Source organism: Piliocolobus tephrosceles, chromosome 13 (genome assembly GCF_002776525.5).
Source record: "Piliocolobus tephrosceles isolate RC106 chromosome 13, ASM277652v3, whole genome shotgun sequence".
Taxonomy (NCBI): domain Eukaryota; kingdom Metazoa; phylum Chordata; class Mammalia; order Primates; family Cercopithecidae; genus Piliocolobus; species Piliocolobus tephrosceles.
The window spans coordinates 53,366,821-53,391,837 of record NC_045446.1 but is presented as its reverse complement, the minus strand read 5'-3'; the positions used below and the strand labels follow the sequence as shown (position 1 = coordinate 53,391,837).

Below are 25,017 nucleotides of genomic sequence, written 5' to 3'. Positions count from 1 at the left end.
TCCACTTGTCCGTTTTGTTTTTTATTGCCAGACCAAGCTTCTTCTTCAAGGAAAATGAAACTTTCCAAAATATGAGGACTTCATAAAAGACAATCTATTATATGTTTGATGAATGAATGAATGAAACAATGAGGGAGAAACTGGAAGTCAAAATACTGGCATCCTTCCTAGTTCCATCTTTGCCAGTAATTTGCAGTGTGACTTCAGGCAAGTCAGTTCGCATCCCAGATGCCATTTTCTTATTTTTTTTTTTTTATTTGTCAGAGGTAACATTGATTTAGAAAATATCTAAGTTCTTGTGACAAAGACAAGACCTCCTGGACACACAGAAAACCCCCAACTTGCTACCCCTCTGAGTCAGGCAGGGCCATGTCTGGCCAATGGAATGAGAGAGGAAGTGATAGGAGACGCTTTTTGGCCTAGAAAGTGAGAGTCAGGTTTCCATTTCCACTTGGAGGTGACCTGGGTTGGATTGTGTCACCCCAAAATTCATATGTGAAAGTCCTAAACCCCAGTACCTCAAAATGTAATCTTATTTGGAAATAGAGTCATTGCAGATATAATTACGTTTGCATGAGGTCACACAGAAGTAGAATGGACCCCTTAATCCAACATGAGTAGTGTCCTTATAAAAAGGGGCAATTTGTACACAGACACACAGACTGATAATGCCATGAGAAGTGTGATGTTAAGCTGCGACAAGCCAAGGGACCAGCAGAAGTTAGGAAAGAGCCTGGAGTAAAATCTTTCCTAGGCCTTCAGAGGGAGCTTGGCCCTACTGAGACCAATCTCAAACTTCTAAGCTGCAGAATTGTGAGACATGTTCTGTTGTTTAAGCCATGCAGCTTGTGGTACTTTGTTATGGCAGCCGCAGGAAACTTCTGCAGGGGAAAAGGTCACATGGTCAAACTGTGACCCATAAGAGTCACTGAGTCACTAGTGGCCTAGAGTGTCCCTCAACCTTCAACAAACTTTGTGAAAAGAGTAAGAAAAATACCTGAAACCTAGAAATAAGGCAAAAACAAAGAGGGGAGGTGGCCTGTCGTTTTAATATTATCCTAGGACATTAACGGGCACACCCAAGAGTATGTAATTTTCCAAGAGAATGTACTCATGTTTGACTTTGCTATTTACCTTTTAATTCTCACTCAGACACTATGAAGTTGTACAGTAACTCCTAGATTTCTGTCTGTGTAGAAAAGATCACATGAAAAGGTATAATTTTATTTCCCCATAGGACATGAACCACTTTTGCGTTTAATCTCTCCATCTTATTTTAACATTTTTCTTTAGAAAATGCCTATAGCTACTCAGTTCCTCAAATGCACTCGGTACCTGCTTAACCATCTTACAAAGTCAGCAAGATGAACGGGGCCAGCCTGCAGTCCTGCCTTCTTGCCCTTCCTACACTTTCACCATTCTTGGCCATTGCTGGCTGAAATCCAAGTCATGAAGCTCAAATGTTGCCCATATGTAATGCTCAAGAGAGAAACAAGTTCAAATCTTGGCTGTGGTAAAGATTTGAAGATTAGAAAATAGAGAATAGTCTGTTTCTAGTACCAGAATGTAGCTTCATAAGGACAGTCACTTTTTTCTGGTTCATCCCTGTTTCCCAGGGCCAAGAACAGTATCTGGCACATGAATGCTATTCATTGAAAAGGAGCAATATGGACACAGACACACACAGAGAATGTCATGTGAAGGGTAGAGTTATGCTGCTACGAGCCATTACCTTGATTTGGACAAGGTAATGAATTAAAAAGTCATAGAATTCCAGGTGCAAGAGCCCTTAGGAATTCCTTAGCTTAAGAGCCTACATGATATAAAAATCCATCCCCAGAGCCTGCCAAACATGGCTCAGTGCTGGTGACGGAGATGTCAAAATAACCTGAGCCAATGATTGGGAAGAGTTTCCTCATGCTCAGCCAAAACTCTGCATCCTTATAATTTGGAAGGAGTTTTAACATCCCCCTTAAATCTGTTCTCTTTTTAAGCTAAACAATTCCTATTCTATTAATTCAAGGACACGGTCTCGAGTGTCTTTACCAATCTGGTAATAATAACAATAGCCAACATTTAGTAAGCAATGACTGTGTACCAGGTTTTGTTCTCTAAACGCTTTATGTGCATTGATTTATTTAATCCTTATAATAACTCCGCAAAGTTGGCACTACTATATTCTCTCTTATGCCGCTACAAGCCAAGGGGCCACCAACCACCAGCCAATTTCATTCCAGGCAACAAAATTGAAGCATGAGGAGACACTCACCTAAGAGACTCAGTTAGTAAGTGGCATGGCTGGGATTTAAACCCATATAGTCTGGTTCTTAATCATTGTATATTGCCTCATAAATTGTCTTTCAGCATTTTCAGGCTTCCTATCAAGTGTGATGTTTAGGGATGAATATGTAAGGTTCCATAGGAGAGGTCAGAAATACCATTACCCTGCGTTGCTCTATATTCCCCAGGCAACAATGTGAAGTGCCACCTCCATCTCTTGCAGTTGTACAGTGCACAACCTGCACAATGGCATGTGACAGTTCCATCCTCATATGCATGACTTTCCCAAAGCTCTCCTTGTCCTATGTGGCCATGGTAACATGAAAGATTTTGCTGAGAGCTGCCAGTAGGAGGGGGTGACATACCTGGAAATGCATGTTGAATGTTTGATTTGGGCCAAGTCTGCAGGATTCAGAGGATCTTTGGAGTCCTCACCTTTCCACAGTCTCCTTCTGAGATGTACCCTGACTTCATCCTCAGGTAGCACATCCTAGAGTACCCCTGTTCTTACTCTTCCATGAGCAGTGAACTTCTTGCAGTCTGGAAGATGCCTTTGGGAAGCCTTGCCAGACAGCATCCCCTTACCCTTCACTCATCCCCTACCCCTGCATTTATCATGGGTGGATGTAGGAGCTCAGGTTGGGAATACACAGCCCATCCCCAGGATAACCTTGTCCTTTCCAGCTCTCCCAGCTCACTGGGCAGGCCACAGCCTCAACAGAGTCCTGCCACAGCAGCATCCCTACCCCTTCCTGGGAAATGTGTGTAATCTGAGACTGGTCCCAAACCTCCCTACACAGCACTGACAGTTGTGCATCTGAGCACGGCCTGGCGTGAAAGGTCACCCGGACACCAAGTGCTCCCTGTACAGCCCAGCTGCATGAGTGTTCTGTGGCTTTAGGGGATGGGGAAGGGAGACCCAAGTCTTTGAGAGTCGCTGCAGCTTCACGTCAAGAAACTTATTTACAAAGGCAGTTCCTAGCATTCCTGGCAAGCACAAATTCACAGTTTCCCAGGCCAACTGAATTTCAAAACAAAGGAATTAGAGATAAGCAGATTGTCAGAGCTGGGAGTGTTGGGCCTAAAGAAACCCAGTCCAGCTTCATCATCTGCAGACAGAAATACAGGCTCAGATGAAACTCATCAGTGGTGAGAGTGGTCAAAACAATCCTTACCTTTGGGTGGAGGTATGACCAAGAGGACAAATGAGGAAGGCTTCTGGAATCATAGGTTTGAACTTAATGGTGATCGTACAGTGTATACAAAGTTAAGAATTGTGCACTTAAGATTCGTGTATTTTAGTATAAAATTCTACCTCAATAAAATAGTAAAACAAAATAAAAGCCCACAGAAGATTAAGGTGATGTTGCAATTGTGTGGCAAGACAAAATGCCCACTTCACTGCCCTTTCCTTAACTCCCTTACATTTTTGGTGCCATAGTAACTCAGTGATGCTCCAGTAGTTTATGGGTGGGTTTTCTGTTTTGTTTTGTTTTTTTGAGATGGAGTCTCATACTCTGTCACTCAGGCTGGAGGGCAGTGGTGCAATCTCAGCTCACCGCAACCTCTGCCTCCCAGGTTCAAGTGATTCTCCAGCCTCAGCCTTCCGAGTAGCTGGAATTACAGGTGTGCGCCACCATGCCTGGCTAATTTTTTTGTGTTTTTAGTAGAGACAGGGTTTTGCTATGTTGGCTAGGCTGGTCTCTAACTCCTGACCTCAGGTGATCTGCCTGCCTCAGCCTCCCAAAGTGCTGGGATTACAGGTGTGGGCCACCGTATCTGGCTTATGGGTAGGTTTTGACCAGGGCAGGCCCCCATGGCAGATGGCACCATGGGGTCAAGGAAAGTCAGTCCAGGGTTGGTTGCAGCTAGAACCTTGAGGGTATTTACACTGAACAGGAGTCAGGATTAAAGTGGAGTAATAATGGTAATACTATCCTTATAGAAATACTAATAGATAACATTTATTGAGGACTTACTACATACCAGGTATTGTTTTAAATATTTTACATGTGTTAAATCCTCACAACAACCTTTTTGGTATATCTACCATTATTAATCCACATTTTACAAATTTAAAAATTAGGCCCAGATTTTAAAACCTTGCCAAGATTTTACAACTAGAAAGGTTCAAAGCTGGTATTTAGATTCAGGCAATCTGGCTCCAGAATCCACACTGTAACTATGACAGATACTGTCCCATATTGTATCATCTGCAGCTGGTAGAGAACTGGCAACCTCTGCTCAGGCCAACACCTACCATCACACAGACAAAACATTCAACATTTGTCCAATGGTCCAGATAAGATCACAAGTATCAGAAAGCAGAGCAAGAATTTGTGGAAAGACTGACTACTTGTGACCTGGCTACCTTGGCCCACATTCAAGGATAACATGAAGACATTCTGTGCTGAAAACCCAGGTGCCCAACTTCATTAATAATCAGAGAACTGCAAATTAAAACCACAGAGTGATAGTACTATACCCCCACTACAATGGCTATAAAAATATGGGTAATACCAAATGTTGGCAAGGATGTAGAGCAACTAGAACTCTAATATAAAGCTGGGAGAAGTAAGAATTGGTACAACAATTTTGGAAAATTGTTTGGCAGTGTATTCATTGGCTCAGGCTGTCACAAAGTACCACAGACTAGGTGTCATAAATAGCAAATTTATTTTCTCACAGTTCTGGAGGCTGGGAAGTCCCAAGATCAAGATGCTGGCCAATTTAGTTTCTGCTGAGGAACTACTTCGTGGCTTGCAGACAGCTGCTGTATCACTGTGTCTTTCATGGCAGAGAGAAAAGAAAGCTAGTGATCAAGCTCTTTGATGTCTACTCTTTTTTTTTTTTTTTTTTTTTTTTTGAGACGGAGTCTTGCTCTGTCGCCCAGGCTGGAGTGCAGTGGCTGGATCTCAGCTCACTGCAAGCTCCGCCTCCCGGGTTTATGCCATTCTCCTGCCTCAGCCTCCCGAGTAGCTGGGACTACAGGCGCCAGCCACCTCGCCTGGCTAGCTTTTTGTATTTTTTAATAGAGACGGGGTTTCACCGTGTTAGCCAGGATGGTCTCGAACTCCTGACCTCGTGATCCGCCCGTCTCGGCCTCCCAAAGTGCTGGGATTACAGGCTTGAGCCACCGTGCCCGGCCTGATGTCTACTCTTACAAGGACACTAATCCTATCAGATTAGGGCACCACCCTTATGACCTGACTTGACCTTAATTACTTCCTCACTTGAAATACTACCAGGGTCAGGGTTTCAACATATGATTTTCAAGGAGGGGCACAATGCAGTCCATAACAATCTGCCCCTGGCTTCCCCAAATGCATGTTTTTAAGGCGTGCAAAATACATCATTCCATCCCAACAGCCCCAAAGGTCTTAACTCATTCTAGCATCAACTCTAAAGTTCAAAGTCTCAACTAAATATCATCTACATCAGGTAAATGAGACTCCAAGTACAATTCATCCCAAGGAAAAATTTCTCTTCGAATGTGAGCCTGTGGAATTAGGTAAGTCATGTGGTTCCAAAACACAACTGTGGGAAAGGCATAGAATAGATATCCTCATTCCAGAAGGAGAAATCAGAATGAAGGAAAGAGTGATGAGTCCCAAGCAAGCTCAAAATCTTAGCAAGTCAAATTCCATTAGCTCCTAAGGCTTGAGAATAGCCCTCTTTGGCTCAATGCTCTGCTCTCCAGGCCCACTGGGTTGCCAGCATCACTACCATGACTGTGTGGGGTGGCCCTGGCCCTTAGGCTAGACAGGGCACCAGCCCTTCTCCTGGCCTTATGTGGGAGTGGCAGTCCTGACAATCCCTAAAAATGTCTTTTGCATCATTCTTCGTTTTCTTAAGGAATAGAGCACATTCACAGCCAAATAGCTCTATGGTCCTTATGGTCCTATGGACTCCAAAGTCGAACAGCATTCTTTCATTCCATCCCACTTTCTCTGTCTCCCCTTTAGTTCAAACTGGCAGTCTCTCTACAGGTGTAATTTCATCTCTATTCCTGGCTTCTGTTGAAATGACTGGCAAAGTCCACCTAAGTCAAACTCATGTTCTCTTTACCATGAGCCACACCTTAGCATTCTTTTCAGAAAGAGCTTTCTCAGTTTTTTGCAACATAGATAGCTGATAATTCTTCAAATCTTTAAGTTAAGGTTAAGTGAGGTCACAGGGATACAGCCCTGACCTGATAGGATTAGCATCCTTATGAGAATAGACACCAGAGAGCTCATTGTTGTGTGCTATCTGCCTCTCCCATGTGAGGACACAGCAAGAAGGTGGCCATCTTCAAGACAAGAAGGGAGCCCTCACCAGAAACTGAATTGGCCAGCACTCTGATCTTGGGCTTCCCAGCCTCCAGAACTGTGAGAAAATAAGTTTATGTGGTTTAAGACCTATGATATTTTGTTTTGGAAACCTGAGCAGACTAATACAGGCAATGTATACTAAAAGTGAACATATGTCAATCCTATGACTCAGCAATTCTGCTTCTGGGCATAAATCCAAAAGAAGTGAGCATATATGTATACCAAACAACATGATCAAGGCTGTTCATAGCAGCAGTATTCATGATATTTCCAAACTGGCCATAGTTCAAGTGTCCGTCAGCAGTTGAATAGATCATGAATTCTGGTATACTTATAAAATGGAATACTACATAGTAGTTAAAATGAACAAATTACAACTACATGTAATAGCAGGGATGTATCTCAGAAATGTAATGATGAAAGAGTTCCCTTTTCACCACATCCATGCCAACATCTATTGGTTTTTGACTTTTTAGTTAGGCCATTCTTGCAGGGGTAAGGTGGTATCTCATTGTTGTTTGAATTTGCATTTCCCTGATGATTAGTGATGCAGAGCATTTCTTTCATATGTCTGTTGACTGTTTGTATATCTTCTTTTGAGAATTGTCTATTCATGTCCTTTGCCCACTTTTTGATGAGATTATGTTTTTTGTTGTTGTTGTTGATTTGTTGAGCTTCTTGTAGATTCCGGATATTTATCCTTTGTTGGATGCATAGTTTGTGAATATTTTCTCCCACACTGTGGGTTGCCTGTTTAATGATTATTTCTTTTGGTGTGTGGAACACTTTTACACTGCTGGTGGGAATATAAATTAGTACAACCACTATGGAAAACAGTATGGGTATTCCTTCAAGAACTGAAAGTAAAACTACCATTTGATCCAGCAATCCCACTACTGGGTATCTACCCAAAGGAAAAGAAGTCATTATATGAAAAAGATGCATGTACACGCATGTTTATAGCAGCACAATTCACAATTGCAAAACTATGGAACCAACCTAAGTGCCCATCAACCAACGAGTGGATAAAGAAAATGTGGTATATATTCATCATGGAATACTAATCAGCCATAAAAAGAAATAAAATAATGTCTTTTGCAGTAACTTGGATGAAGCTGAAGGCCATTATTCTAAGTGAAGTAATCCAGGAATGAAAAACCAAATATCGTATGATTTCGCTTTTATATAAGTGGGAGCTAAGCTATGAGGAGGCAAAGGCATAAGAATGACATAATGGATTTTGGGGATGTGGCGGGGAAGGTTGGGAGGAGGAGTGAGGAATAAAAGAGTACATACTGGGTACAATGTGCACTGCTTGGGTGATGGGTGTACTAAAATTTCAGAAATCACCACTAAAGAACTTATCCAAGTATCCATGTAACCAAAACCACCTGAATCTCAAAAACCATTGAAATAAAAATAAAAATTAAAAAAATATAATTCTGAAAGAAGTCAACATAAGAAAATATATACTATATAATCCTACTATGTAGAATTCAAAATCAGACAGCAGTGCTCTTATTTTTGATCTGGGTGTGTTCAGTCTGCAAATTGATTAAGCTGTACACTTATAATTCATGTATTCCCTCTATATATGTTTTACTTCAATATAATGTTTAAAAAGATAGTCACTCATTAAAAATGTCACACCATTGTAACGATGAAGAATGTGTTGCCATACTGGGTCCTGTGGGCGTAACCTGATCTGCTGGCCTGCAATTAACCAGCCAGTAATATCACAGCAACTCAGTCCCCCAAAAGGACAAGATGGTAGCAATCACAATGGACAATCCCTAGGAGGGCTCATCATTCACACACATAGTGACACACACGTTGTGATGTCCTTCAGTTGTGTGTTTTGGTAGGCAACAGCTCTTTTAAATACTCTTTTAATTGTAATTGCACACATAGGCATATCTTATATGCTCATATATCTTTTTAAATCCTTGTGTACTTCTGGAGATAAGTAAACCCTGGGAATGTTATCAATTCAGAACAGGTCAGCCTATGACATTCTTGGTCAAGGGTTGTCTGCTGTACTTTGTTCAACGAACCATTTCTCCTGCCTGTGTCTTGGCATCCTCTTTGAGTATCTGAAGCTTAGACTAGGAATGGAGAATTTGTAAGAATAAATTATTTTCCCATTAGCTGCCCTTCATTCTCCACTAGGAGAAGGTCAGAAGAAGAGCTGGAAAGAAGGCCCATGGCTATAAATTTTGGCCCCAGCTATGATCTACTAAAGGGCAGAGCTGAAGACCATGCCATGGCATTCTGAAGGGACTCTGACATTTCAGGGAGCGTGGGAGAACCTCCCACTCTTGCTAGGGAGCAGCTTGGTTGTCAGAGTCAGAGCTGTGATGTACCCATAGTTTCCCCAAAGGAAGCAGGTGTTTCTCTTTAGAAATGTAACCCCTTTCATCCTCCCCATCCTGGAGGATCCTGGAGTCATAGCATCCACTCCCCCACCTTCCTTCCAGGCAAGGCAGGTGTGACCCATCCTCTTCAGCTCATGAGGATGTACCCTAATGAAAAGCCCCAGTGGCTCCTGGTCCCAGAGCTGCCATGACAGAGCCTAGCTCTCCTTCCCCATGCCAGGCACTCACATGCACACTCCTGGCATAGGAATCTCTTAGAGGACTCACCTGAGGCGTCATCCCATGGCATATGTACATGATGGGGACATTCTCTGTATCTGGCCCCTGGTCAAGACACAAATCAGTCTTCAGAGAATTCTGCAGCTGCCACACCACAGAGAGAGGAACAGAGAAAGCAAATGCATTAACTCTGGAGAAACAAGTATTCTGCTGGACAGATTTCATTTCCATAATCAGCCCAAGGCCCTTGAACACTATAGAACCAACAAGCACCAGCTTTTGCCTTGCATAAAGGTGCTGAGGGGAGACCAGCCTTCTTTGAAGGAGAAACACTTACATGTCATTAAACAGTGAGCTGGGTTCTGGGAGTTGAGACAGTCTGGGCAAAAATAAGAGATACACATGCATGTGCACACACAAGACAGTGCTTGCTCTTCAGCGCATGCATGTCACACACAAGATGGTGCTTGCTCTTCAGCCCCTCCACTTCCTCAGGGGTGGAACAATAGCCTTCAAGTGTCCCTGAGAGAAATCTTTGCTCTTGAGTGTTGGGGAAAATGGGCAACATGTTGGCTATTTTCAGGCCTCAGAGGTCCCCTGGGACCAGATGCTCTCTGCCTCCTGCAGACCCAGCAGTGGCTTGGCCAGGCCCCATGGTGGCCCACCTGCTTAGGCTCTTCCATAGTGGGAGGTCAGGTGGTAGAATAAGAGAGGAGGGGGCCAGGGTGGGAGCAGGAGAAGAGAAGGGCATCTCTTACCCTCACCTACGGGTGGATGGATCCAGTCTCGGCAATTAACACATGTCTGGGTAAGAGAGCTGACATTCAATGTCACTTTCTTGCTTACACCCACTCTCAGCCCTCGGAAAGGGTAGCCCATTGTCCTCATAACCTTGCTCACTGGCCACAATTGAGTGGACCATGGTGGGCACCGACCCACACTTCAGAATTAATCACTCTCTTTCTCTCCCTCTCTCCTCCCCACCTCATCACCCTCTTATCTGTCTTAGGAACCTCAACAGGACCCAGAGACTGTAATTGGTGGGTGGTGGCCACTAGAATTGCAAGGCTGTTTAAACTGGGCATGGGGGGGGGGGTTCTGTTGGCCATGGCCATGTGCAAGCAGAGAAAGCCAGTTGTGATCAAGGATGTGATGATGCATGAGGCAGACAGAATGAGAGACAAGAGAGACCATCTTGCCCCTGCGGCAGCTTCAGTGGCTTCCCAGCTGTAGTGTCCATGTCCAGCTGTACTTCAGTTCCTACTCCTGTAAGAGTCTGTGGTACCTTCACCCACCTCACCTTAACTTGAGCTGGCTTGACTGGGGTTCTCTCCTTAGCAATCAAAATACTCTGCCCAGAACAGGGGACTGGAGAACAGAATCCAGGGAAGACAAGGACAAGAGGCCACAGGGAGGCCATCTATGTGGGGGGAGGCCAGAGACAGCAGCAGGGTCTTTGTACTCCTGATGGCTTGTGGCAGGAGTGAAATGAAGCCAATGAAGAGGCATGAGATGGAGCCGACAACCAGAGGCCCATGTGTGCTCCAAGCATACCCTGTTCCTAACACGGGACAAGGAACAGAGTTGAATTCTTTTCTTTTGAGCTTCCTTTCCTCTACTGGGTGGTAGCACCTTAATCCCAAACTCGCAGTTCAGAGATTCTAAAGAAATACTGTATGAACGTGTGTCTCAGGCAGAGCCCCTGGTAGCATTTCTGCAGCAAATCCTCCATTATAAACCAATTCCTTGGTTTGCCTTAGTGGGAAGAGCATATGTAAACACACGTTGTTCTTGTCCTACAGCCCACGAAGAGGTGGGTGTCATATCTAAAGCCAAGCACTGTAACCCATTAGGAAAATCTGCTAACTGCTGTTGCAAAGAGGAAGGCCTGGAGAGCCCTGATGTTAGACTTGGCTTTCCCCTAGGTTCTTAATGCCAGTGCTTGGGTGAGAGGGTGGGTGTCTTTTGATAAAGTCCTCCCTGGCTCTGTGTCGTTCCTGCCCACCCCCCAGCCCCACCACCCCTTAGGCAGGTAGTCCACTGAAGCAGCTAGAAGCAACAGGCTGGGATGGAAACCTGGCTCCAGTTGTGGGATCTTGAATAAAGCAATGTAACTCCTCCCTGTTTGTTTTCTCCCCTCTAAAAGAGGAACAATAATAGTGCCTACCTCATAAGGCTGTTATGAGGATTAAGTGAAACAATATCTGCAAGTGCTTAGCATAGGGCCTGGCAAATAACAAATGTTGCAATAATTGTTGGCTGCTATTATTACTGCTACAACCTTCCTCAAAGCCATTCAGGGAAACTAGCTTTTAGGAATGCGTCTATGTGTCAGGTACCATGTGAAGTGCTTTCCACATATGTCTCACCTAATTGTCATAATGACTAGCCAGGATGAAGGAACTGTGGTGTAGGAACAAGTTCCACTCTCCTCCCTGTCTGTAGTGCTATTCAGCCTGTGTGGACACTTCCCCACATCGCCCTTGGTCTTGGCCTCCTCTTTGCCTCCTCCCTTGGCTCTCAGCTTATCTGTCACTCTGAAAGCCTTTCCCAACCCAAGTCTTGTATGAGATCACTGTCCTGTGCTTCACTGGCACCCCATTTCTCTTAGGGTAGCACTTAACCATTTGCATTCTTGTTCCTTCTTCACTTGTTTGTCTCCCCTGTTAGTCATCAGACTGGGTCTCAGTCTCATTGGATATCATATAGGCCGGGCACAAAGGAGAGAGTCAACACTTGTTGAGTGGGTGAGTGAGTGGGTACAAGAAAAACATGAGTAAATGAATGGCATTCCCAAATGAATGGAATCATAGTCGGGCAAGTGATAGAGCTGGTCTGTCAGACTCCAAAACCCAAGCTCTTTCCATAATGCAAATGGCTATAATCCTGAGACTGTAAAATATGCCCTATGAAATGGCATTACTGTGACCACAAAGGTTTTGCACCTTGTCAAGTTTTCATAGCCATTAAGGGGCAAAGCTAACATTCAGAAGCCAGGCATGTCTGTTTCCCGATGCCCCTCCATCTCTACTCTCAGCACCAGAGCTGTGATTAATCCAATGCTCTTCCATCTCTTGGACATGGAGCTCAATAATCCAGGGGAAACTTATGCCCACATGATGGGGCCCACAGGTCCTTAGGCCTACAGGAGTCATTAACGGGGCCCATTAGTGGATTAATGGGCTGGGCTATATAGACTTGATACTGGCTCAACTCAGAGTCTCAGAAGTCATTTGTCCTGAACAATGTCATTTGGTCATGAGTTGAAATAGAAAAAGGAAAAAGAAATTATGCTCCTGAAAAGGCATCTGGTGTCTTCATTTTAGGATAAAAATAATTACCAGGAAGAATGAGTCAGACCCAGCAAATACTCTTGCTATTGTGGCTGCATCCCACTTTGCCCATCTTCAGCCAGGTTGCCCCATTAAGAGTTTATTATGCTCTTTGACAAGCAGGCATGTCTCTGCTCATGTAGGGGCTTGGCCCGTGGAGGAGGCAGGAGGGAGAGGAGGCTGGCTGGGCCCTGAGTAGTGGCGGGCTGATGAGTGTGCAGGGGGTCAGAGTCCTCTGTCAGCCGCAGGGATGGCTAACACAGCTCAGCCCTTTGGGATGACAAGCTAATGGTTTCAGTGTGACAGTAAAAATAGGCCCGGCTCTGAACTCAGACGGATCTAGATCACAACCCTGTATTTTGTACTTACTATTTGACAAACCAAATGTTTCTGGGGGTGGCATGGAGGGGCTACATGGTAAACCTGTTGCACATGTGTATAAGATGAGATGTTTTTGCTTGGAGGATGAGAACGCCTTTGGCCAGGACCCAAAATTGCAGTGGGCACATGTACACACCTCTACTGTTACTGCTTCTCCTGCCTCTCTCGGGGAGTCTGGCTAATCCTGCTTGGCCACAGCTGACAGCCTGCTGAGAACATGAATCCAGAAGCTTGCCCTGGCTCACGGACGCTTGGGGCCAATAGTTTCTCTGGAGCCACAGCAGCATAACTCTCCTTTTAGTATTGGGTTCCACCATGGCCAAGCAGCCCACATAGCTTGCTATGGGTAGAGTGTGGGGCATCAAAGGCAGCTGTGTCCTCAGGATGGTTCCGGGGAGGTGAATGGGACAGATAGGCACCTTACAGTGCAATGTGTTTCCATGGTGACAACATGATCTGGAGACTCAGGTACTACCTAAGCAGCACTAGCTGAGGTGTTTGCCGAGATGTGAATTGCACCAGACTGAGATAGTGGAGAGATGAGAGGTCACTGCATGGTTCTCTTGGGATATGTCAACCATGCCATGGGGACACTCATGGGAGGATAAGACTGTCTCCTACAAGCTGGTCTTCTGGATAACAGAGACCCTGGGGGTAGAGGAGGTGGGTCTAGGATTCCAGCTCTGTCTGCTTTGGAATCCTAGGATGTATATAAGAGTTTGGGAGGGCATAGGGAGCACTGAGCCCAATCTCTCAGCAGATTCTCCCCGCTCATAGGCAATTGTCCTGTTCATCTGGGGCAGGCTTTGAACTCAGCTCTAACCACAGCTCATCAAAAGAAGAGACCTCAGTTCTTCCTTCAAGTTTTCATCTTGAGATATCAGAAAAGGTCTGAGGAGACACTCTCCAAAGGAAGGAATCGGAGTGATACCAGAAGCTGGTTTTTTAGACTTGGTTTTACTGCTGATTATGTGAGCTTGTGAAAATTACTCTTTGACTCTGTTTCCCCATCTGTGACATGGAGATAATATAATTAATCCTACAGAGTAGTCTTGGGGGCTTGTCATGGCAAAAGTTTATGCGTTCAGACTGTAAGTCAGCAAAAGCCAGGCGAGATAGCCAAAAATCAATCAAAATACCATTTAAAATACCTTATGACATTTGACCTGTATGGTCCAGGGAATATTGAGAAAATGGGAGAGTTTATCACTTTCGAAGTATTTTAACCTTAGACAGAAAATACATTTTCGTCTAAGGTCACATATCTACAAATCTTAGATTTTCTTTTACTCTACGGGGATAGTACTGAATTACCCCCGTTTAACAGATGAAGAAACTGAGGCCCATGACATTAAGACACTTACCTGGGAAGCAGCCTGGTTAAGATTTGAACCAGGTCTTTCTGACTCCAAACCTTATGCTCTGCCCCCTCCACCTTGCTCCCTCTCATCAGGGAGAACTGCTCTGTGCCCATCAACAAGCAGTACTAAAAATACAGCAAATATAATAAACTCAAGATGGCTCTGTTTCTAGAACTCTTCTCAGGGAGGCTCTGCATGTGAATGGAAGGCATCAGCCCCTTGGTAGGGGAGGCACACAGGGTGACTCATAGACCCTCAGGCACCCCAGCTGGGAAAACAGCAGGTGTTTGTTACCTTACCTTTCAATCTTAAGCTAACTGCTTTATTGTGTGTTTTATTAAGTGGAATATGCAGGTGTGGGGCCAGAGCTGAATTGCTTAGGAGTATAAAGGAGACAAGTACCTCTCTCAAGGGACTGGAGGGGTTTGGGCTGTAAAAGTCAAGGCTTGCAGGTGCAGAACCCGCGCCCGCTCCCCAGGCCTACTGCAGTTCTTCACGGGAGCAGCTGAGAGGCTCTTTCCCTCCTCTCCCTTTCTTCACTATGCTTCTTTCTGTCTGTGTCTGAATGAAACCCGGAGGAGGATAGCTCCTTACCACACCGTAGGCAATGATGTCTGAGTACATCCTCATCTCTGGGTACACGCTGACCAGGTACCAGCGGAAGGTCTTGCACTGCAGCTGTTTCCTCAGAGCCTTCCTTGCGGTGATGTCCCCGATGTCAATTCCTGAGTCCTGCACAGGGACGCGGAAGCAGAGATGAAGCCACTCCCAGGTTGCAGCTTCTCCCCAAACTCTACTTTGGGATGACCTTGTGCCGCCAACCAAGATTCCTAGAGACTAGTGAAGGGACCATGTGGCACGTTAACTCTTGCATTTTCCCACGGGCACCTTAACCCCATAACCATCCTCATTTAGACTATGAAACACGAGGTCAGCATTGTCGGGCACTGTCATCAAAGGCCATTGAAAATAAAGATGCCAAATCCTTAAAGAAAAAAAAAAAAAAGCTATAGTCTGGATGTAGATGAAAGAAATGGGAAGAATCCATCTGAATAAACCTTTTCCCTACCTCAAGAGACAAAGTGAGAGATTCTGAGCTTTAAGGTGAGAGAGAGAGGGGAAGGAAAAAGCTTTGAGATGAAATGATGCTAATTCTAATACTATTCCTAAGAATCATAACAGCTAAGGCTTAAACATTTCCAGAGTGCTAGGCTGTGTTCTGAATGAGATATGCAGTATATATTTATATTTATTTACTTTTATTTATATGTATGTATGTTGTCCTAGTCACACATATAAAATAGCACCACATAATCCTCCTTTATGGATGATGAGTTGAGACAAAGAGAGGTTCAGTAACCTCCTGGGTAACTTGCCCAAGGCCCCACAACTAATAAATGGTGGAGTTGAGATTTGAATCCAATTAACCTGGGTCTAGAGTTTCTGCTTTTAATGTTACTCTGTGTGTTTGGAAGATGCCATTCTTCTGCCTCCTCAGACCAAGTCCTTGCAGGAGAAGCAGACTCCTTCAGCCTGGGGGAGTCTTGGCATCTAGAGTACTTGTTTCCCTCCTTTCTCAGGAGCATCAGCGAGGTGGCCCCTGAGCCACCATGGTGCAGCAGCCAGGGAGCAGAAGTGAGACGTGAATGTGTCCAGGAGTGAGAAGGCTAGAGAAGCCCCCCTCCCCACATTGCTTGTAGAGCAGACTTGGGCAGCACTAAGAATTGCCGGGCCTGCATACCAGCTGTTGAATGGGGCACAGAATTGGCTGAGAAAAAGCTGACGCAAAAGCAGAGGCTGCAGAGGGGTCCATCCTCTGGGGATCTGATGAAGACCCAGTGCATCTCAGAGGATGACACTGTGGCAGGGATGAAGGCCAGCATGCAGATGGGGCATGTGGTATCCCATAAGATGTCAACCCAGAGTGGAGGGCAGATGAAGAAGTGAGCTCTCTCTCACCGACACTGTGGTCCATATGCTCTCTGTGTAAATCCCTAGTTCAAACATCAGCTCCAGGGATCAAGTTACTGAGGTCAGGCAGATTTTGTCTAAAATATCTGAGAAAGATCACAAAAATGGCTGCATTTATCTGGACATGAGCAAGGCAAATTTTTGACATCAGACAATGTAGGCTTCAGTGAAAACACAATTTAGATATAAAAGAGATAGATTCCTTTTTGCTCACAAGAGTTCAGGCAATATAAAAATTTGAACCTGCTACAGCCTGAAGGTTAAAGTTCTAGAATGACAAGGAGCTATTTCGGCTTCCTAGTACTTCTTAATGACCTCATCTGTGACTTGTATGCTGCACACTCCTGCCAAGAGCCTTCTCTGCAGCTGTTATCCGAGCCTTTCTCTGCTAGACTCTGGCTCCTTAAGGTCAGGAAACTTCCATCAGACTTACCTCTGTGCCCCTAGTCCTAGCACTGAGCATGAGCTACACTGCTGGGTGGAGAAAATATTTATGAAGTGGTGAACACAGGAACTGGCAATAGATGTAATCTACTTTCCACTCCAACTCCAAAGCATTCATTAAGTATTAACCCTTTACACTCCACGGTACTTTATCCTTATATCAGAAAACTGTGCCAGGACCCATCCATTCCTTCTCCCTTCATGTTATAATTGCCTTTATGTGACTAAATTTAACACTGTGTCTGTTTTATAGGGAGCCACTAGAAGAACCTGTCTCACAAAGGCCTCTGTGTTTTCCTAAACTTCTGGATTCCCATAGGAAAAGTATCTTTCTGCACTTAGGAACAGGGCAAAGTTTGCCTCCCTGCATATGATCAAGTAAAAGATGAGAGAGATACAATCCACGAGGTGGCCATCTCCTGCGACGAAGCTCAAGAACTAGCCCTTTGTTCAGCTTATCTTTCTGAGTATCAAGTCCCCTTCCCGTTCCTGTGTATTAATTAACTTTTGCTTTTCCATTTTAATAGTTCAGCATATCTGCACTGTGTGTTTACTGTAAATTTCATCAAACCCATCCTCAAAGCAGGAGGCATACACTGAGAAGAAAGTAAACCTCTGAGAAGGTCACCTTGGCCCTTATTAGAAAACAATAAATGCATCTTTCTCTTTTGCCAAATACTTGATGTAGTGAGTTGAACTGTGGCCTTCTCTAAAATTCATGTCTACCCGGAACCTCTGAATGGGACTTTATTTGGAACGAGGGTCTTTGCAGATATAATTAATTCAGGATCTCAAAATGAAATCATCCTGCATTTAGGGCTTGCCTAAATTATGACTGTATGTGACTATATATGACTGAAAGACTGATGTCTTTATAAGAGGAACAAAGAGTGGTCTGGACACACATAGAAACAAAAAGGAGAAGGCCATGTGAAGACAGAGGCTGAGACTAAGGTGATACATCCACAACCAGGGACCCCTCAGGGCTACCAGAAGCTGGCCAAGGCAAGGAAGGACCCTCCCCCATCGAGACGCTGGAGGGAGCACAGCTCTGCTGGCACCTGGATGTTAGAGAATAAATTTCTGTTGTTTGAAGCCGTCAAGTTCATGGTAATTTGTTACCATAGCCCTAGGAAACAAATATATTAACTTAGCCACATAAAAGTGTCCAGTATTGCAGCCACATAGTCACAAAATTCCTTATAGCCAGACTTAAAGGAGGGCTATCACTGAAGCACATGACAAGCCATCCCTGGCACTCAGCCTGTCTTTGGGCAAGAGAAGCGGTCTAGAGCTCCTGAACCCTGCTTAAGAAAATACTGATGTTTTGCTGCAGACTTTCTGTTTATTGATAAATAAACTGATTTTCAGTTAAAGTAGCAGGTTGCAAGAGGTGAAGGCTCTTTGGCCTTTCAAAAGCTGGGGACTGGACCTGCTAAGGGAGCAGGTGAGAGGGCCAGTTCTGCTCAGCGCACAGCTCTGAGGAGGCCTCAGCTTAGAAGGCAACAAGCAGAGGATGTCTGCCCAGCATGAGCATTTTAAAACTGTGGAAGGAAAGTATAGAGCATAAACAATCACAGCACCAATAAGAGTTAACACTTAACTAGCACTTTCTGTGAGGTCTTTACATGTATTAACTTATTTAATTCTCAAGGCAACCACCTGGGCAGGGTTGACAGGCTCCAGCTCCATATTTGCAGCTGGGATGCTGTAGATGAAAGGTTAAGTAAATTGGGAACAGATGTGCTTGCAGCTGAGGAAAAGGGATTGGGGCATAGCTATCTCAGGGGCAGCTGGTAAACCTCCTAGGGAAACTGTGTGAAGCATATAGCATCCACGCATCCTCCTTCTTCTTTTCCAACTGACCTTTACCAAGCACCTGTTTATTATGTGGCAGACACTATCCTAAACACTCTATATACAAATAGGAATATGTCACACTCTCGGCCTGAAAGGAGAGTCTGGGAGTTTCAGACAACTAAACATACTCTTTGTGAACAAGTGTGAGGCATGGAAAGGAAGAGAAAGTGAAAGAGAATAGAAGAGGGGCCTCATTCTTCTTACATTGTATGGAGGCCAGGATTGGGGGCAAAGGAGGTAAGCAGTCAAATAAGGCTTCCTGGAGTAAGCAACACTTGAGGTGAGTTTGGAAAAATGCAAAGGACGAGCTAAATAGGTGTTACCCAAACCTGGCCACCCTAACCTCTCCTCTGGAGGGCTTTTTTTTTTTTTTTTGAGACGGAGTCTCGCTCTGTCGCCCAGGCTGGAGTGCAGTGGCCAGATCTCAGCCTGGAGGGCTTTTTATAGATTCTGGCACCTACCGCTCAAAATCCTCTCTGACGATGAGACCCAGATGAGTATTTTTTAAAAAGTTCTCCAAGCGATTCTGATGCAGTTGGTCTGAAGGTCTGCTTTTAGGAGTCACTAACCAAGGAAGAAAGGGATTACACACACCGCCAGCAGACTCACTCATTAATAAGTGTTAGCAAGGCATCACCAAGCTCTTACCATGCGCCCTGCCTTGTGCTAGATACAATAACAAAAATGTAAAGCGGTCTGTCCTCAGAGAGCCCATGGTGTATTGTGGTGGTTCTCAGTGGTTCTGAAGAACTTTCTCAAAAAACAGATTCCAGGGGCCCCTTCCAAACCAATTAAGTGGTAATCTGTGGCAGTGGAACCCAAGTGATTTTGAAGTTCAGCCAGATTTGAAAACCACTGTTCTAATGAGAGGGAGACTTTTTGATAACAGAACACTCTTTCACAGGCTGGTCATGCAATGACAGAGATATATATATAGGAGGGGGAGCTCTTTCACCAGTTGGAGCTGGCTTTCTAGAGGGGAGATCCCTGGAGCTAGTCTCAAAGGATGGGGAAGATTTAGTATGGGTGGTCATACAGGAAGAGGTAGAGGGTAGGGAATTCCAAGCAGGATGTGCAAGCACTGAGTCGTGAGAAACAGCATGGCATGGGCGGTGTGTAATGGGCAGTTCCCATAGTCAACACAGTGTATGCAGACTTCAAAACAGGGAGTGGTGGGCAGCGGGGTTAAAATACAAGCAGAGGAGAAAGCATGGGAACCTTTGATGCCATGCCAAACACTGGGCTTTGTGTTTGATTTTGTACGTAGAAGGAGTCATTTAAAGATTTTTTTTTTTTTTTTGAGACAGAGTCTCGCTCTGTCACCCAGGCTGGAGTGCAGTGGCACAACCTCGGCTCACTGGAACCTCTGCCTCCCAGGTTAAAACGATTCTCCTGCCTCAGTCTCCTGAGTAGCTGGGATTACAGGCACGTGCCACCAAGCCTGGCTAATTTTTGTATTTTTAGTAGAGATAGGGTTTCACCATGTTGGCCAGGCTGTTCTTGAACTCCTAACCCCAAGTGATCCACCCGCCAAAGTGCTACCATTACAGGTGTGAGCCACTGCACCTAGCCTCATTTAAAGATTTTAAGCAGGGCAATGGCATGGTCGTTGTGAGTGTTTTATAGATAACTTTGGGTATTGTAGAGGATAGATTTGAAGGAGATAAAGACTCAAGCCAGGAAAACCAGCTGAAGCTTGTAGCAGAGAAAAAAACAGGGCCTGAATGCAGACATGAGAGGAGGTTGGGGTGGGAAGGAGGGCTTGTGATTGACTGGGACAGAGCATTGAGAGAGAGGAAGACTGAAGGATGATGTCAGTTTCAAACGCATGTGTCTGGAAGGTGGTGGCACCATGAACTGACAGAATGAAAACAGGAGCAGATCTGGAGGAAGAACGTGGGTTTGGCTGGTCACATTCAGTCTGAGTGCCTACGGGAACAGCCAAGAGGAGATGTCCAGCTGGCAGTTGGAGATGTGAGTCTGAAAGTGAAGGCAGAAGTCAGGGGTAGAGATATTAATTAGAGAGGCAGCATATGGGTGGGAGTCCAATGCAAGAGTAGATGAGATTACCCATGGAGATGGGAAATAATGAGAGCAGTCTGCCAAGGATGGATACCCCAGGAGCATGTAAGCACCCAGTGAAGGTAAGAGGAGTCCTTGAAGAGTTAGGAATAATTGGAGAGAGATGAGATTCCAGGGTGTGGAATCATGGACCCAAGGAACTACAGAGATTCAAGGAAAAGGTGAAATCCTATAGGTTAAAGACCTTAAAATGTCCCTTAAATTAGGCAGTTGGGAGACCCATGTTCACCTTGACAAAGCAGTCTTGATGAAGTATCAGGATATAGCTTGGGAGAAGGATTGGGAGATGAAGAAGTATTGACCCTGTACAAGCTTGATAAGAGGAAGGAGAGGACATTTGGACACAGGGAACAGGAAAGGAAAGAGAATTATTTTAGGAAACACACTGATCCTTTCCTTCTCCACCTAAGGCTTTATCCTGGGCAATTCCACCTCTCACGTGTCTTGTGTTCACTTCCCCCTACCCATTTGATTTGAACTACCCACCTTGAGGAGTCACAGACAGACACTGAATTTCATCACTTTTCAGTTATTTTCATTCACTCAATTCTCTACCATTCACTGGGTTGCTGGGCATTTCAACACCTGTCAGCTGCAAGGGGGAGAGGGCTAGAAGGTTTGCAGCTCTGGGGTACAGAAAGAAGGCAGTAAGAGTATGCTAACTCACCAGTCTAAGCAGAGCCTGGGGACCTGCAATGTCTCACTGGTGAGCTCCTGGGGAGTTTCCAAGTGTTCTTAATATTTTGCCATCACAGACCACCTACCACAGGGCTTGACACCCCATGCAGAATACTGTGATTCAATCCTGACGATGAGTCCAGGAGGTACTGCAATTCCCTGGAAACATTCTTACTGTCAGGAATGCAATCCCGGGCTGGTACATTAGGGTTGGCTGCACTCTAGCTGATATTTCTCCACTCCTCATTCTCGCTCCCAATTGCTGAAACCTCACTGATTGTGGGAGTATGCAACCCAACTCAAGAGGGGATCTCCTGCGGTGGTGGTGCAGCTCGAGGTGGGCTAAAAGCTCCCACCCACGAACCAGTCAACTTTCTCAATCATTTAACCAGGGCAACATTAGCTTGGTGTAGAGTTTAGGTAACAGGGCTTTCATATGGACACTTTGAGTGAAGATCAATCATTTCCCCATTAGAGGCTTCCTAAAGGACTCCAAAGGGAATAGCCATGGCCTTGGGAGGAAAGAATGAGGTCATGTAGTCGATAGCTCTGATAGCTCTGTCTCACACAGAATGCAACACAAGCAATGAACTCCAGGCCAACAGGGTGGTAAGTGGATTGGAATCATGTGGCTGGCATCTGTTGGGTTCTCTCAACTCAGCAGTCCAAGGTCATTTCCACATGTTTCACCATGACACATGGCAGGGCTAAACAAAACTACCAGAGAAACATTGCTTTTTCTCTGGCATTTCTTAAGTACAGGTGACTAGAGGGATAGAGGACAGTGGCAGGCAATGACAAGGCTCTGTGAAGGTTAAACGTTGTCTAAAAGCTGCCCAGAATAACTCCCATCTCCTAGTGAGGGTCCCTGTAGGTGTGCCCCCATCCTCATCCATGTGGCTCAAGAAATCCGAAAGGCATATGGACCTTTATAACTCTGGTCGAAGGTTCAATGGAGAAGTTTGAATCTCATCTATAGGAAGATTAGATGTTTTTTGTAAATTTTTGTAGCTACTGGTATATTTGTAATCCAGGACCATGAAACATCTAATGTCAGAGAAGCCGAGGACCTGGGAGCATGAAAGAACTTGAGCTACCTGTCCAACTTTCTCATTTAAAATTAGGACACTAAGATCCAGAGAGAAGTCCTCATCAAGCATGCTCACCAGGGATGGGGGTAGGGGGTTAAGAAATGGTTTAGAGGCTCACGGCCCCTTTTCTTCGGCAAATAATATGTTTTCGGGTTGAGAGTCCATTCTCGCATGGCAAATAGGACTCTGGCTGACCCATAGGAAGAAGGGTTTGGCCCCATATTTTGATTTGTTTTGTTTTCCACCAATCCCCGAGAAACTCATCCCCACTGGAGATCCCTACCTCCTGGGGTATGTTCCATGCCATGTAGACGTGGCTTTTAAATTCATCCATCCAGACTTCAGCCACCCTGAGAGCGTTCCTGCGGACGTGGGCGGTGAGGTCCTCTGTGTAGGGCTTGTGGGCCCGCTCAATGTGGGCAATCCGTGAGCAGGGCAGGACCTCCACGCTCCCGCCACACTGCCACACCTGCAGAAGACATGGAGCCACTCGTCAGAGCCTGCCTGGCTCTGCCTTTCTACACCAGAACTCAGGCAGCCGCTTGATATGAGCAGGAAGAAATTCAGCCCCTTCACCTTGACTTCCCAGATCATGAGGGAGTGGGCCATACCTGATTTCTACTCCTATAGCAGCAGGATGGCTATGGAGTCATTAAGTCATATCTTGGTTCTTATTGCTATGGATTTGCCAACAACAACAAAAAAATGAATGCCCTTTTCCCCTCCACCTGTGAGCCCTACCCCACCAAAAAAGAAACCAGACATTTTGCTCCAAAGATCTGGATTCTCCTTGCACTTGGGGGAGAAGTTAACAAAACCCTTCATGATAGTCTGCAGCAGTGCTTGACATAGAGGAACCAGCAAGACTCCCAGCACAGACAACCTCTTCAAATGGACCACATGGGCCTGGACAAGAATTAGTGATCAACACAGAGAAGGGTGTCACCAGACACCCTTCTTCTACTGCATCTTTCCCAGGCTCTGGGTTCTGACTGAATCTGAGGGAGAGCGCTGCAAAGAAGCAAATGATATTAAACTTCTTACCAACCTTGGAGAATAGGAGCTTGATCCGAATGCAATTATATTTTGAAAGATAAACCTTGCATTCTAAGTGTTAATGGGCAGCATCTCAAAGCTCTCACTACAATCTTTCCAGCCACCCTGACCTTTCAATGTTCCTGAACACGCACTCTTTTGTGCTTCTAGGTTTTGGTCCATTCTGCTGCTTTCTAATTTTAGAAAGCCCCCTGCCCTCAACTCCTCCTTCAGCTGAAAAAATTCACCTCTCAAGACCTTGATCAGGCTGGGCACAATGGCTCACACCTATAATCTCAGCACTTTGGGAGGCTAAGGTGGGAGAATCGCTTGAGCCCAGGAGTTTGAGACAAGCCTGGGCAACATAGTGAGATCCTGTCTCTAAAACATTAAAAAAAAAATTTTTTTTAGAAGACCTTGATTATATGGCCTCAACATTGTGGAGTCTTTGCTCGATTTTCAGAGTAGAGCCAATTTCTCCTCCTCTGGCCCCCACAGCCCTTGATACCACAACTGACCTGCTGGTAGGTCAGCCTCACTCACTGACAGTGTATTCCTGGAGGGCAAAACCTATATCTCACTCACTCACCTAACAAAAGGCCAAGAACATAGAGGTACTTTGTAAGTACTTGCTGAATAAATAAATGATTGATGCTTCATCAGTCAATTAATCAATGTATAAATGGCTGACATTTACTGAATTTCAGGTGAATCTGAAATACCTGGTTAGAGCTGACAAATGTGGCTTCTGAGGGAAAGTAATTGAGATATCCTGGTAGACAGTACATATTACTCGCCAGATACTGTCAACATCACCATGAACTTGGTAGATGAAGTTCAGATATATAACATGTACCCATCAACAACAATAAGTCTGGGATAAAGCCAGATTTGGATTTAGCTTATTTTTCCCTGTGTTAGTTAAGAAGGGAATGCCTTCCCTTTCAGCCATCCTGTCACACCAGTTGGCCCCTATAGGTTCTAGGCTGTTGGAGTTGGAAGCTGGCTTACTGATTTATCACTGACTTTAGCTTGTTTTGCCTTGAGTGTATAACTTAGGACCAATAGAAAGGAAACTAACATCCTCACTGAGCGTCTCCTATGTGGCAGGCACTAGACTGTATATTCAGGAAGGCAGCAAAACATGGTGGGTAGCTTATAAGCAGGGCTGGCCATGAGACTACTCAGGTTCACATCCTGGCTCTGCTCTATGCCTGCTATGTGACCTTGGGCAAGCCCCTTGATCTCATTGTGCTTCTGTTTCCTCCTCTCCATGGAGATCACGAGTACCTATCTCAGAAGGTCACTGAGAAAATTAAAGCAATTACATGCAACATGCTTTAAAAAAATGCCTGGTGCATAATAAGCACGTGATCATTCTTAGCTATTACTATCAAGCTGAACAGCAGAATCTTTAGAATCACCCTGTGAGGCAGTTATTATGCCCAATTCCAAGTGAGGAAGTGGAAACTAAAGAATGTCCCTTGCCAGTCACGGTGGCTCACGCATGTAATCCCACCACTTTGGGATTCTGAGGTGGGTGGATCACTTCAGCTCAGGAGTTTGAGACCAGCTTGGGTAACATGGTGAGACCC

At 45.0% G+C, this 25,017-nt stretch overlaps 1 protein-coding gene across 2 annotated transcripts in view; it reads right to left on the bottom strand.

Moving 5' to 3' along the window:
- GALNT18 (polypeptide N-acetylgalactosaminyltransferase 18) overlaps positions 1 to 25,017 on the bottom strand; it is a 371,780-nt gene that overhangs the window by 52,291 nt on the left and 294,472 nt on the right. The window contains exons 7-9 of one of the 2 annotated variants that reach the window (XM_026454004.2): positions 22,671 to 22,856; positions 14,856 to 14,993; positions 9,236 to 9,331 (exon numbers count right to left, since the gene is read on the bottom strand). In XM_026454004.2, coding sequence (XP_026309789.1) covers positions 9,236 to 9,331; positions 14,856 to 14,993; positions 22,671 to 22,856 — 420 coding nt within the window. The remainder of the gene's footprint in view (positions 1 to 9,235; positions 9,332 to 14,855; positions 14,994 to 22,670; positions 22,857 to 25,017) is intronic. The other variant, XM_026454005.2, reaches the window with a different exon arrangement.